At 35.5% G+C, this 15005-nt stretch overlaps 4 protein-coding genes across 5 annotated transcripts in view; 3 read left to right on the top strand and 1 right to left on the bottom strand.

Moving 5' to 3' along the window:
• LOC136409399 (ATP-dependent DNA helicase DDX11) overlaps nucleotides 1-15005 on the top strand; it is a 156975-nt gene that overhangs the window by 41862 nt on the left and 100108 nt on the right. The gene's annotated exons all lie outside the window — the stretch shown is intronic.
• On the top strand, nucleotides 69-6731 carry LOC136409442 (nose resistant to fluoxetine protein 6-like). 2 transcript variants are annotated; one of them, XM_066390931.1, is made up of 13 exons: nucleotides 69-362; nucleotides 2900-3075; nucleotides 3756-3928; nucleotides 3979-4055; nucleotides 4108-4307; nucleotides 4357-4529; nucleotides 4579-4747; nucleotides 5570-5757; nucleotides 5808-5916; nucleotides 5970-6153; nucleotides 6204-6346; nucleotides 6403-6562; nucleotides 6616-6731. In XM_066390931.1, exons 1-13 carry the CDS (start codon nucleotides 86-88, stop codon nucleotides 6678-6680), a joined length of 2094 nt encoding a protein of 697 aa, XP_066247028.1. In that variant the 5' UTR covers nucleotides 69-85; the 3' UTR covers nucleotides 6681-6731. The 2 variants fall into 2 exon arrangements, with proteins under 2 accessions (XP_066247028.1, XP_066247029.1); XM_066390932.1 differs by lacking the exon at nucleotides 6616-6731 and having other exon boundaries at nucleotides 3979-4059; nucleotides 4112-4307; nucleotides 6204-6301; nucleotides 6361-6562.
• LOC136409542 (odorant receptor 10-like) lies at nucleotides 7812-8945 on the bottom strand. Its single transcript, XM_066391119.1, has 7 exons — nucleotides 8888-8945; nucleotides 8665-8834; nucleotides 8456-8616; nucleotides 8299-8405; nucleotides 8147-8232; nucleotides 7935-8093; nucleotides 7812-7865 (listed from the first exon to the last, which is right to left on the bottom strand). Exons 1-7 carry the CDS (start codon nucleotides 8943-8945, stop codon nucleotides 7812-7814), a joined length of 795 nt encoding a protein of 264 aa, XP_066247216.1.
• LOC136409600 (uncharacterized) lies at nucleotides 13052-14412 on the top strand. Its single transcript, XM_066391212.1, has 6 exons — nucleotides 13052-13283; nucleotides 13337-13528; nucleotides 13590-13716; nucleotides 13767-13866; nucleotides 14085-14243; nucleotides 14327-14412. Exons 1-6 carry the CDS (start codon nucleotides 13052-13054, stop codon nucleotides 14369-14371), a joined length of 855 nt encoding a protein of 284 aa, XP_066247309.1. The 3' UTR covers nucleotides 14372-14412.

Below are 15005 nucleotides of genomic sequence, written 5' to 3'. Positions count from 1 at the left end.
GAAGATTGATTAACTTATTGAAGACTCCAAAATGTCTTAAATTAGCACCATTCCTCAGGATCACCTAGACCTGGAAGCGCGAAACATGAGAGTGCTGGTTTTAATTCTAATTATTTCCGTACACTCCTGCTCTAGTTCGGGTTGGAAAAGACTTTCGATATTCGATGGTTCGTTGATTGAAAACAAATTAAAAGCATTAAATTCGAATACCTTGAACAGCTCTGCCAACGTCTTAACTTCGGAATTATACGTGAATATTTTGCAATACATTTGCGACGCTGATCTCAGTACAAAAAATATCAGCGATGGGTGCTTGGAACAAATGGAAGTGGTATGCGAGAACGGTGACTTATGGGATCTGAGTAAGTATCTTAATATTCTGTTATTCAGTTTATATTAAGAGAAAGTATCTTCATGAAAATTAAAGTAAAACTGGGCGTTCCCGCTGAATCCTGAAACACCTCTCAACATATTCACTAACACTAGACTAAACACTAGAGATGAATCTCTAGTGAGATCACTAGAGAAAGAGAAAAAGAGAATAAATCTTTGTTTATCGGATGTAAAGTTTTCTCTTTAAAACAAATCAAATTGGACTGCTCCAATGATGTTAAAATTGTTCAGAGGAGCTGGGAAGAATTCTCTTTTCGAAAATGTGAACTTATGCGCTCCCACTGGACCTCAAGCAGCGCTCAATTTTTCGCCATATGTATATTCCCCTTCAATAATTCTACAGCGTGCTAATTAAGTCCAGATAAATCCTAGAGATAGAGCACGAATGATCAGTTGCAAGGTGTAAAATTTTACAGTTTATACAAAGCGCACAGTTTTTGAGATATTTATTAAAAGATTTGTCGAGCTTGTTTCTTTTTAAAATAAAACATACTCAAATGGCGCTACAAATGCTCAGAGAAGATGGGGGCGATCTTTTGAAGCTACCGAAATTCTGAATTTGTGCTCTCGCACTGGAGCCTCAAACAGTGCTCAATATTTTCCCCATGCACTCCCCTTCTGGCTTGATGAGCCGGTGTCTTTCAGATTCAGTGAAATTGTGCTTCTAAAATGATGCTGAAAATTTAAAAGGCAGTGGGGATGGAAAAACTGATCTGACCCCAAAAATTGTCTTTTGCCTTGTACGTATCCTAAAAAGCTACTACTCGCAGACGCCTATAAGCGAGATAAACTTCCTCTTGCTTGACCAGAATTTACATTAATTTGCGCTGCAAGTCAATTTCTCCACGTTTGTTACCTTAGAAAATTTTATTTAATACACTTTTCTTGACTTTTCATATTTTACAAATTCCTCGCACCGAATTCAAAAAAATACAATACATACATTATTTATACAAGCCCTGTCAAACAGGTATATGGTAAAGGATAAACCTCCAGTTAATCCTTTAAGTGTCATCATTCAATGATTATTTATTACCTTTTTACCACCTCAGTGGTACAAAGTCCAGCACTATTCATCATCACACAGTGCGATACCATAGAAAAAAAACGAAAGGTAAGCTGATAAGGCAGTGGAATTAGTGATTATTAAAAAATAAATCAAAATATACACAATTAAATGGGAACCTTCAGTTAATTTATTCTCTATGTTAGAAAAAAGTAGTGCAGACAGAGCTTCACACGACATTTCTATTTGAAAACGATCCACCCTCGATATTTTGGTCCTTATAGAAAATATGTGAATATGAAAAAATGAGTCAATTTTATTTTCAAGGAAGGACATTCTCTAAGTCGATTTTCTATTAAATTCTATGCACCCTCCAACGGGGGGTGGAAACAACCACTAAAATCTTAAATGGAAAGAGGGGTCGAGTTATACTTCATTTGAAAGATCTATCAATTGCCTTTCCAAATGTACTTGGTTTTTTTTATTGCGAGGTTTTTAAAAAATCATGTCCAAACTATAAACAATTTTAAGTATCAACTGAATTGTACAAAAATTGTTTATTAATGTTTTAAGTGTTGAAAATGCTGTTCTCGTAGAAGAAACAGTACGAATAAGACTGTTCGATTAAAAAAGGACGAAGGAAGTCTTGAGTTTTTTGTTAAATTATTATTTATTATTCTAAATTTTATTTCTCGAATTAAAATCTGATAATAACATTTTACAAGAAGATCTTCATTTTCAACAAGATGAAGCTCCACCACATTATTTTCTTCCTGTTAAACAGTGGTTACACACTAGGTTTCCTGGCAAATAGATTGGTCGATGAGCATCAATTGAGTGGCTACCGCGATCGCCCGATTTAACACTTCTGGATTTTTTTCTCTGGGGCATCGTAAATCTGTTATTTATAAAACCCAGCCTCAAGATGTGGAAGGATTGAAGTAAAAAACTACAGCTACGTGTAGGGAAATTCAAGTAGAAGTTTTTGTGAATGTTAGAGTGACATTTGAAAACAGACTTTATTACTCTTTAAAAAATAAAGGACAGCATTTTGAACAACTTTTCTATAATACAGTTGATACCTAAGTTTATTTACGATTTAAACATGATTTTTTGAAAACCTCTCAATGAAAAAAGAAAAGGTACATTTGGAAAGATAATTGAAAAATCTTTCGCATGAAGTATAACTCAACTCCCTTCCTATTTTTAAGATTCTAGTGGTTGTGTCTACCCTCGTTAAAAAGTGTATGCAATTTAATAGAAAACCGATATAAAGAATGTCTTCTTGACAATAAAATAGACGTATTTTAGTATATTTACATATTTTCTATAAGTACCGAAATTTCCAGTGTGATTCATTTTCAAATTGATACGCTGTATAGGGAAAAATTGACGAAATTTCTAATTTAGCAAAGAATGCTCTAGCGCCTTTGGAACCCCAAATGGACCTAATTCAATCAACTGCATGACAAATTTTTTATTCAAATCAACACGTTTTAGTGGCAGATGCGTGGTCAAAATATCCCTACGCTGGGATGTTAACAGCCACTAAGCGAGATTGGGGTGCTTTCGATCAATGCATTAATATTGACCATGTCCCTGAAGAAGGACCTAGAATTTTAGGGAAGCAATGCACTTATGGACTTGTAATTCCTGCTTCTCTCCCTCCAATCGAGGTACACATCACATTATACCACATACCTACCATAAAAATTGCAACACCTAGAATTAATGTATCAAAATTAAACAAAATTGGTATAAATAATAAGTTATAGTAGTAGTACAATCTATCAGATTTTATATATAACGCCGTCCGTTACATACAGGAAGCGTTAGAACCAATAGCTATATCATACATTCAACATATTGGAAACGTGCTTTTCCAACAAGACAATGCACGGCCACATATTGCTTATATAACTATGGCGTCGCAATGTTAATGTGATTCCTTAGCCTCCACGCTGTCCTGATCTTTCCCCCATTGAACACGTATGGGACATAACAGAAAGAAGATTTACCACACTGGAGAGCCCATGGCGTACTTTAGCAAAGTTTCAAAATGCAATTAAAGTTGTCTGGGATACACTACCTTAAGAGGAAATCGACCATTTGCTCAGAAGCATGTCCAGACGAGTTTATGAGGGTGCAAACTCATAAGGTGGTTATACAGATTATTCGAATTTTAAAAAGTTTTTGGTCTTCGGTTCACTTGCAAGTTACATGATTTATTTTATATAGTGTTGACAATATATTTACAAAGTTTCATTAAAATACGCGCATTCTTTCCAGGTGTTGCAATTTTTATGATAAGTAGTGTAATATAATTTCTAAGAAATACTGAAGCAAATAATTTCAGGAGATTTATCTGCTTAGCTACTGTGTCCCTGATTCATGCAGTGCGGAAGACGTAGCCAAATTAATTATTGTGGATCATTCGCTCCTGCCTTTAGTAAAGCAATTTGTGAACGAGGAGGCTTGTCAGACTCGAGAGATAAACTCTACTTTAGATGGGTCTTCTATTGTTGTGGCGTAAGCCTGCTTTTGCCAACACTTTTATAAATCTAACAATTCACTTTTAGTACCGTCTTCTGTTTCTTTCTCGCAATCATCGTCATATCAACGATCTACGAAACCTGTTTGTACAAAATGAGTATTAGTAAGTTATGAAACATTACGATAAAAGCGTCTCCAATAGAAAATTTCCCTAGAGAGTCGGGCACCGCTCTTAACCGCCTTCTCCCTCTTCACCAACACCAAGAAGCTGACCCAGGTCATCCACACCAATTCCGGGGAACAAATCATGGTATTCCATGGCATAAAGGTAATAAGCATGATGTGGATTGTTGCTGGTCATGCAGCTGGGGCCTTCTCGACGCTTCCCGTAACTGATAGCGAGAAAGTTCAGCAGGTACTTTGGCACTATCATATCTATTTGGAGTTACCAAACTTGCTTACAGATTGAATATCAGAGGTACATGCAATATCTGGCAACAGCCCATCTGGGAGTAGACACTTTCTTCTTTATTTCTGGGTTTTTGCTGGCTTATGGCTACTTCAAGTCCCTGGCCCAAAAGCCCATAATAGTTCAAATCAGGGGGATTCCCCATATGATCATTCATAGATATTTAAGGTAAGCTCTTCCCAAAAAGAAGATTGGATTTTTATTGAGGTTGTTAAAGGATAACACCGGTGGTTCTCATGTTCTTCTTGTACTCAGTATACTTGTCCCAGCACATAGGCAGCGGCCCCTTATTTACGGCTGTTTATGATTACTTTAACACCCCTTGTAAGCAGCATTGGTGGGCGGTGTTTCTTTACATACAAAATTACTACAATCCTAATGACATCGTGAGTACAGAGCACCACGAAACCCTCTACAGAGTGATCCAAAAAGGTGTCAAATTTAACGGAGGTTATAGAGGACATTGCGGTAAAAAATTATTACATAAAAACCCCTAGTCAAAAATGAGCCGTTTTGGCTTCAAAGTCATTTTTGTTCAAAAGACATCGATATTTAACTTGAGCGAATAATATAAAAACAAAGATCAAATAAACCCTTTTTTGTTTCTTGATACAAGTTTATTAACTGCATTCCTAAACTCGATGTTGTTGAAAATTGATTTCAGTTTTGACGGTGCATCTGCATAATATGCCCGTCCTGTGCAGGATCATCTAAACCAATATTTCTATGGGTGATGGATCGGAAGATGTGAACCTATTAATTGGCCAGCACGCAATCACGATTTGAGCCCGTTCGATTTTTTTCTCTAGGGTTACATTAAACTCTTGTAACCACCCAAGAAAAACCATTAGGGAGAGTGATGGAAGCCCCTTTTCATTCAGCAAGATCTGCACATCGGGTGATGTTCAACGATTTAAAGACTAAATTTATATAACCAAGTTGTGGGTCGTGATTTTGAATGTTTTATATACACATTTTTTTGCGTAATCTTTAATAAAAATGAATTAAATGTCGCAGTCTTTTGGTGTTAACGAGCGAGTATTACGTTTTTGCGGAAAAATGACTCTGGAGCCAAAACGGCTCATTCTTTACGAGGGGTTTCCATACAAAAATTGTTCATCGCAATGTCCCCTATAACCTCCTTAAATTTGACACAACTTTTTTGGAACACCCTGTATATCTATTTCATATATATCTAATTATTTTAGTGCTGGGTGCACCTTTGGTACCTCTCAGCGGATTGGCAGTTATTCTTAATATCACCCTTGATCCTCATTCCCATGGCTTGGCAATACAAGATGCACTTCAAACGGGTGATGATAGGTTTGATTACTCTTAACGTAATATTTTTTCTCCTGCCTATTGCGATTAAACTGGGATTCCCCGATTTCGATAAGTAAGTCTCTATTATGTAGTAAAATAAGGCTTCTAATGGATAATTTGCAGAAATGACCTTGAGTATGATGCTCACTCTAAACTTGTGACTTACTTCATGGGAGTTATGTTCGGGTTCTATTTCAGGTGTCGTAAAGACGAGAAGTACATATTTAAAAACGTAAGTAATCCAGGATAAGATGCATGAAGCATACGAACCAATTTCTTACTCAGGAGAGGAATTTATTCATGTGGTGCCTTACTATCATCGTGATGTTCGCAGCAACGACCCTCTATCATGAGGTGAACATTAATGAGTACTCCCACACTATAAAATCAATAGCTCAGGTGGCTATTAAGCCTTTTTGGTGCCTAGGACTAGCTTTCATCACCTACTCGTGTGTTAATGGTTACGGAGGTAGGGCAATATATACTTCCATTAAAAATTAGCTCAAAAACGTTTGAAAGGTTTCATCAACTGGATTTTGACTGCTGGATGGATGCAAATAATCAGTAAGCTCACCTTCTGCTTATACATAATGCATATGCCCGTGATATTCACATGGGTTTCGACGAGAAGGACCAGGGAGCACTTTTCAGATTTTAATTTGGTATTTTTCTAAAGGTTGAAAACCGTGAAGAAACGTTTACATGAACGCATTTATAGTTTTTTTATTGGTGTGGACACTTCTTGATCTCAACAATTGCAGCAGCGATTTGGTCTCTATTCTTTGAATCTCCATTGATTACCATTGAAAGGATTTTGCTTCGAGGAGGAGGAGGAAGAAGAAGAAATGGGGATGAAGAACAAGCCTCTAACAGAAAAGGTAAGAAAGGTGTGACTTTGTTTTAATTATGCAACGGAAAAAAATTATTTTAGAAAAATATTCAAATGGAATTTCAATAGTTCATAAACCGTCAAATGAGAGCAATAATGGACTTTAAGCTGGTTTTAGATTCAATATATTTTTGTTAGCTTTTAAGATCTGCATTTTTTTTTTTTTTTGGTATTGATAATTTTGAAATAAATAATATTCAAAATGCTATTTCAATAGTAGTTTATTCTTTTTGTTTATGAAGACAGCAAGCGATATACCGAGAGCCTATAATATAAACAGTCAGTTTATGCTTTCATAAGATGGTAATCGTCGATTAAGAAAAGTTAGTCACCCTCGTGCCTCTCGAGATTTCCGTCGTTGTCTTCCCTTTTTTTACCTTTTTATTTTACTATTCTTTTATTACATAATTTTTTATTTACTCTTCAACTGTGTTTTATTAAAATCCGCTGACAAAAACCAACAATAATTTCAAATAAAGGTGTTCATAAAGATGGCTGGTTTGAGTGTCTAGAGGTAGAGCTAATTTGACTGCTCCGCAGTAGATCTTTTCAGAACGAATATCAAGGAATGAGTAACTTTCCTCTTTAAAAACCCATGTATTATCGCACTCCATTTCTAAATCATTTTTACTCAGAAACTCACTCATAAACTCAGTTATTTCACAGCTATATCCAGGAAAGTTAAAAGTTAAAGTTAAAGGAATCTGCTTTCTTGAAATGAGTCTTTCAGGACACTTCACTTCATTAAATGCATACAGGTAAAACCAGTTCAAATGAAAACATAGGAATTGTGCAAGTAGGAGAAGGACTGCATAGAGTTTAGTATGCCTGCGGCAAAGACCAACGAAATGGGTTGAGACACTAGCGGATGACGTGGGCAGAGTCAATCCAATGTTACCGGATCTCTCACTGTTTCAGAATTTTTACTAATATAAGTTCTAGTAATGGATTAATATTTTTTTAATTTAATTACATTGCTACTTTTTGCTCTGATATTTTTAAAAATATCCTTCCATAGCTGCAAAGGCAACCAAATCAATACTAATCTAAACATTGAAAGGGAGGCGCCGACCGGACTGACTCCGCCCACTTCGTTGTTGGTTTTTCTCGGAGGCATATTAAACCTTGTGCGGTTCTTCTTGCACAAACCCTATATTTCCGTTTAAACTGATTTTACCTGTATATTTGATTAAATTTCAAAAAATGCGCTTTAAATCCGGAAACAACGTCGTTTTTCATTACTTTGTTGAAGGCGATAGTACCGAAAACACAGTGTAGCTCAGCTTGACCCTCTGCAATATAATATAATCTTAGTCAACATGAACTAACTAAAATAATCACTCATAAAAATGAGCCTTTACCAATGTGGTTACTTCTATGGTCAAATAGTCAAAGGGCCCATTTGCTACAGCTAAGGGATTTTTATATTTTAAAAGTATGAAGAAAACCAAATATTTAGATGTTGTATCGAACTTATACCAGGGGCACAAGTAAATGGCATCTGTTAAATTCGAAGAGCTCTGAAAAACCCTTTTATGATTTATAAGAAACTGAATGCTCTTTGATTTCCTGCCTCGTGTAGAATTTCATTAGCGTTCCATGAAAGGGCAAACAATTGCACAAAGTTCATTGTGAAGAATATGGCGTTGAAGATATTTTGTCCCTGAAATGAAGTAATACAACAAATTTCCTAAAATTAGCTTAGACTTTAAATTTTGAAAAAATTACAAATCTGTATAATACCAATTAGGATTGTGGCTAGAGTTACGGATATCATGGAGTAGTAGAGCAGAATAATGTACTGAAAACTAATGTTAAAGTCCTTAACCCACCTGAAACCATCTTAGATTGCATTGGGATCTGAATCTAACTCATAACGTACTTGATCAATTCTTGATGCTTCTTTGAATATCCCTTTAAAATATCCTCAATATTGCTAATATTGAAATATTTCATACTACTCGCGTTATGCTGCAATATCTTTAGTTTTGTCTTCAAAAACGCCATCACTGAAATAAATAAAATCAGTATAAAAAAGAGGTTCTACAGGTTAATGGTACTAATCTTATCTAAACATATGGCAGTCTAAGCAGCTCCGTTATAGTTCAAAGTTTGGAAAATGTGAAACATCTCATAAACCATCGACATTTTGTAATATTCGTCTTTGTTAACGGGAAACCAAAATAAGACGCAATGAAGTTTGAGATCTGTAGGCTTAACATTAGAGTTTGTCTCATAAAAGCTGTAAATTCTGTACAGCCCTGGTACAAGATTTTAATGGATACAAACTACTTTTAAACAGAATTACTGTTACCATCGGCTATATAAATCCTAGTCATATAACTGCAAGAAGCCGACATTACTGCCATCATATTTGCGAGCTTAACTTGATTTCCGTGGATTTATTTAATCGCTGAATCTTCAGTGGCCATCATTTTCTCTCGCTCTTCCTTGGAGGCAGCCGTCACCATGCTGGTAATGCGGTATGATTGGACGATGGCGGCTTTAGCAACCATCATAGCCACGAAGGTAATGTTTTTCATAACCAATATTGCTAAAATCCGTCTTGAAGCTAAAGCTTTCATGTATTGTGCCAAACTCACCAGCATCCATGTCATTACCAATAGTTCTACACACCTCTATCAACAGAGAAGAAACACGATAAATATAGATCACCGAAATGAAAGCAAAAATGCATATGTAAGATAATCGTTTCGTCTCAGACCAATGGAGAAGTTCACGTTTTCTAAAACCTGCGTGAAGCATTAGGGTCTTGCAGACTTTGAAAAGGGATGGTTTCTGCCCTAAGAAAATCATTTGTAGCTTATAGGTAAATGTGTATAAATGCATGATTTCAGGGATTTTTATAGCAATTGCAGGGAAATAGAGATTTATGCTTGGAGGAGATTTAATTCGAGGTTTGCAATAGAGAAGTCATGGAAATTAGGTTGCCCAGAGTCGTGGCACTGATTGCTATTTATGGGAATTCTACAAATTAGCAAGACTGGGCGGGCTTTGTTTTCCTGGATAAGTACCGCCACTGGAATCTTCCATCAATAATTTCCAGGTCGTCTTTTGAGCCTTTTTATTTAGATAATTGTAGACCGAGATATACGTGTAGTCGTATTATCAACTTTTGCCTCTATATCATCAACTTTTTTCCAGCACCATGAAAGGGCGGACTGGTAGAGTTAACATTAAATTAAATCAATCTAAATAGGATTTGGGTTTAATTTTAAGCTGGCAGTAATTGATGCCTTATTTGCGGAGCACATCTGAAGGTTACCTTATAAGACTAAAACTCTATATAAGAGAGCAGATAAAATATTCACGAAGATGATTTCATCTCTGTTAACTAAACAGAAAGCTATTTGGCTAACTATACACACCGAACATCAAAAACCACTATGTATATTTTAGCATGAAAGGGGGCACCGTATTAGAACCGCTCCAGGCGTAAGATTTGAAGTTTGCTAATTAAGGCGCTTAAAAGCACTTGATGTGGAATGAATTTTAAATGGCATTTTGACGCTATCGAGAAAGCATACATTTAACTGCCTCGTATAAAGGTTTAATTTATTAAAACGGAGTATTTTCCATATTAAAATTCAAACAAGGGTTATAGAGTTTCTTGACAATATTTCCATTCGCCTGTTGTCAAGAATCCGTTATTACTGCGGTTCACATTTTGGGCTATACAGGCGGGTACAAAATGTTGTTCAAAGAAATGTCTTGTTCAAATAGAACGTAATAATAATATATAAAATCTATAGAATACCTATATGAGAAATGTAATAAGCCTTCAAACGGTTACGCAATAGGTATACATACAGGGTATAACAGATCACTATGGAGTTATTTCAGGGAGCGATAGTACTCTGCAAAATAATTAAAAAATGCTAATAAAACCATGGTCAAAAACGCACCATTTTCGATATACAAGGTGGCAAGAAATCACTTCTTTTCTTATATTTTTCGTTTTGCTCATATATACTTTTAAATAATTTTTTTTAAATTTTATACAGTTACGTTCTTTAAGACCCTTTGCAACAAAATATCCAAATCGTCGGTAACCATAAAAAAGATATGTTTTTTGGGGTCATGAACTATTTTATGCTTTGTATCTTTTTTGGAACATACCCACCCTGTATGAATTCTTGTTCCAAATTTAAATTCCTTCCTTAATTATTCGGTTTTTTCGTATTTTTCGCCGTTTTCGTAGAATTTGCAAAAATGTCTATTGATGCTAATTAAAAATGTAAAAGAAGTAAAAAAAATAACCATCCGGCTCAGTTAGCTACTATCTAAAGCAATTCGTAACATTAATTCAAATTAAGAAAGTCTTAAAGAAAACAGGTGTATGAAATTTTAAAAATTAATCTCAAAGCATACGTGAGAGCAACGCAAAATATGAACATGTGAAATTTTGCCACCCTATATATGGAAAATGGTGCATTTTTAATCATAGCTTCATTAGCATTTTTCATTATTTTGCAGAGTATTATCGCTCTCTAAAATCTCTTCATGATGATATGTTACACCCTGTATACAAATATCACCAGTTCAAGTGGAAACATGAGGATTGTGCAAGTGGGAGAAAGACCGTATTAGATTTAATATGTCTGCAACAAAGACCAACGAAATGGGTCGCACGGCTGACGATTGACGTGGGCGGAGTCATTCTGGCCAACGTCTCCACTTCGATGTTTAGATTAGTATCGATTTCACTGCCTTCGCAGTAATGAAAATTGTTTAAAATATCAGAGCAAAAAGCAGCAATGTAAATAAATAAAGAGAAACGATTGATCCATAAGAGGAACCTTCATTAGTAAAAATTCTGAAACATTGAGAGATCTGGTAACATTGATCTAACTCCGCCCAGTGGACTCGCCCGTCCGGCCTACGTCTCCACCTCGATCTTTAGATTAGTATAGCTGTTGCTGCCTTCACGGCTAATAGATTTTTTTTTTAATATCAAGGCAACAATCAGCAATGTGTATAAATGAAAAAAAAAACAATTAATCCATCACTAAAACTTATGTTAGTAAGCGTTCTAATATTGTGAAAGATCTGATCACTGGACTAAATCCGCTCACGTCAGCCGTTAGGCTCTCAACCAACTTCATTGGTCTTTATTGGAGACATATGAAACCTTGTGTGGTCCTCCTCCCACTTGCACGATCCCTATATTTCCATTTAAACTAGTGACACTTATATGCAGAGTCGCTCTTATATCTATTACGTAGTCATAGATTTTTCCGGATGAACTAATGCAAAGTTGTGATGAATATCCTCCAGAGTATAATTTACTCAAATTTTGCACTTTATATCCTATAAATTCTGGAATTTGGAAAGAAAATGAGAACCGTTTTCAAACCAATTTTTTGACATCCTGTATTTCGATGTCGAACAATTTTGGTACTTATAGCAGGTAATGTTTTCGCACTTTTAAACACAGAATCTGTCTTAGTATTCTCGGAACGATATTTTGCAACACCCTGTGTGACCCGAAACGTGAAGAAATGATCGAGGCAATATGGATTCTTGACAACAGGCGAATGAATATTTGGCTAAGAAACTACATAATTATGTTGTAATTTTTACATAAAAAATTTTAATTATTTAAATCTTTATAAGAGGTACTCAAATTTATACTTTCTACATGATCACAAAAAGCAGCTTAATTAGCAGTGAAATCGCCTTTTGTGCATATCTGATCTGCTTTTTTATACATATAAGGCTTTAATTCACATTTGATCATGATGAAAGCATCAATTACTGTTAATGTAAATATAAACCTAAATCGTCTGTTTAAATTGTTTTGATTGAATGTTAACTTTATAAATCCGCCCTTTCGTGGAGCTGGAAAAAAGTTGATGATATAGGCGCAAAGTTGATAATACGTACTGCACGTATATCTCGGCCTACAATTATCTAAATAAAAAGGCTCAAAATACAACCTGGAAATTATTGATGGAAGATTCCAGTGGCGGACTTATCAACGAAAACAAACCCAATCCCAGTCCGTCCAATTCACAGATATCCCTCAAAAAACGTCCAATGCCACGACTCTGTGCAACCTAATTTCCATGAGTTTTCTGTTGCAAACCTCAAATTAAATCTCCTCCAAACCAAAATCTCCATTTATTACTGTAAAAACCGTTCAAACCAAGACATAAACTCACATTTGCCAGGAAACTACAAATGATTTTCCAAGGGCAAAAACGATCCTTTTTCACAATCTGCAAGGCCCTAATGCTTTACGCAGGTTTGGAAAAAGATGAACTTTTCCATTGGTCTAAGGCGAAACGATTATTTTACAAATGTAGTTTTGCCTTTATTTGGGTGATATATATTTATTGTGTTCCTTCTCTGTTGATAGAACTGTGCAGATATATTGGCAACGACATGGATGCTGGTGAGTTTGGCACAATACATGAAAGCTTTAGCTTCAAGACGGATTTTAGCAATATTGGTTATGAAAAACATTAGCTTCGTGACTGTAGTAGCTGCTAAAACCGCCATCGTCCAGTCATATCGCATTACCAGCATGGTGACGGCTGCCTCCAAGGAGGAACGCGAGGAAATGGTGGTCATTGAAGACTCAGTAATTAAAAAAATCCACGGAAATCAAATTAAGTTCACAAATATAATGGCAGTAGTTTTGGTTTCTTGCAGTTACATAACTGGGATCATTTATATAACGGATGGTAACAGTAATTCTATTTAACAGTAGTTTTTACCAATTAAAATCTTGTACCAGGGCTGTACAGAATTTACAGCTTTTATGAGGCAAACCCCAATGTTAAGCCCACAGATCCCAAACCTCATTGCGTCTTATTTTGGTTTCCCGTTAACAAAGACGTATATTATAAAATGTCGATGGTTTATGAGATGTTTCACATTTTCCAAACATTGAACTACAACGGGGCTGCTCAGACTGTCGTATGTTCAAGTAAGATTGATACCCATTTGCCCATATAACCTCCCTTCTACACTGGTTTTGTCTGTTTCAGTGATGGTGTTTTTGAAGACAGAACTGAAGATATTGCAGCATAACGTCAGTAGTATAAAATATTCCAATGATAGCAATATTGAGGATATTTTAAAGGGATATTCAAAGAAGCATCAAGAATTGATCAAGTACGTTGTGAGTTAGATTCAGATCCCAATGCAATCTAAGATGGTTTCAGGTGGGTTAAGGACTTTAACATTAGTTTTCAGTACATTATCCTACTGGAATACTCCGTGATATCCGTAACTCTAGCCACCATCCTAATTGGCATTGTACAGGTTTGTGATTTTTAAAAAATTTAAATTGTAAGCTAATTTTAGGAGTTTTGTTGTATTACTCCATTTCAGGGACAACATATTGCCTTCAACGCCATATTCTTCACAATGAACTTTGTGCAATTGTTTGCTTTATCATGGAACGCTAATGAAATTCTATACGAGGCAAGAAGTCAAAGAGAAATATTCAATTTCTTATAAATCATAAGAGAGTTTTTTAGAGCTCTTCGAATTTAACAGATGCCATTTACTTCTGCCCCTGGTATGAGTTCGATGAAACATCTAAATATTTAGTTCTCTTCATGCTTTTAAAATGCAAAAAACCCTTGACTATAGCAAATGGGCCGTTTGGTTATTTAACCATGGAAGCTGCCGCATCGGTAAGGGTTGGTTTTTATTCGTGACTATTTAGTTAGGTTTAGTTAACTAAGGGCAGGTTACTATGCTTGAGTTTATATTACAGAGGATTAAGCTTTCCTACACCGTGGTCTCGGTCTTTTCCACTTAAACAAAATAGTGAAAAGTGGCATTGCTTTGAGAGCTTTATGTTCTGCAATTAGATTAAAATATAATATACAGTAAATATTGGGGTGTCCTGTCAGATGTCCTTTTTAAGAAAGCTATTTTTTTTTAACCCGATCAAAGATATCCTAAAGTCAAGTTTGCAAGGGAATTAGTGAGCAGAAAATGGGTGGAAATGAGGTGCGACAATTGCGGTTATCAGCAAGGTGAGAACTAAGAACTTCACTCAATCTACGCTAGAGACTAAAAGCAACTGAACATATAAACTCAATCCAGAATTTATCCACATAATTCACGGGCATTGAATATTCATTCTGTCTAGGAAAGTTCCATTTTTGCAAATGACTGCAAAGCAGGAAACTAAATTAATTAAATAATCAGGGCTTCTAGTTCCATTTAGAGCGATTTTTTTCGTTTAACTCTTTTTCTGCATCGTTAAATTGTTTTATTTCTCAGTTTTAATATTCCACAATATGCGCTCCTCTTTCTTACAGAGACTTTAAGGCAGGGACATTCCTCCCTTTGAAATTTCAGATTTTGTTCACAATGAAATGTTTGATAAATTTTTCACAGCAACGAAACCTAAATCCAAGAACCACAAAAATTATCCGAATGCTTAT

This window comes from Euwallacea similis, chromosome 6, assembly GCF_039881205.1.
Source record: "Euwallacea similis isolate ESF13 chromosome 6, ESF131.1, whole genome shotgun sequence".
Lineage (NCBI taxonomy): Eukaryota > Metazoa > Arthropoda > Insecta > Coleoptera > Curculionidae > Euwallacea > Euwallacea similis.
This window is presented reverse-complemented; position numbering and strand designations above follow the sequence as displayed.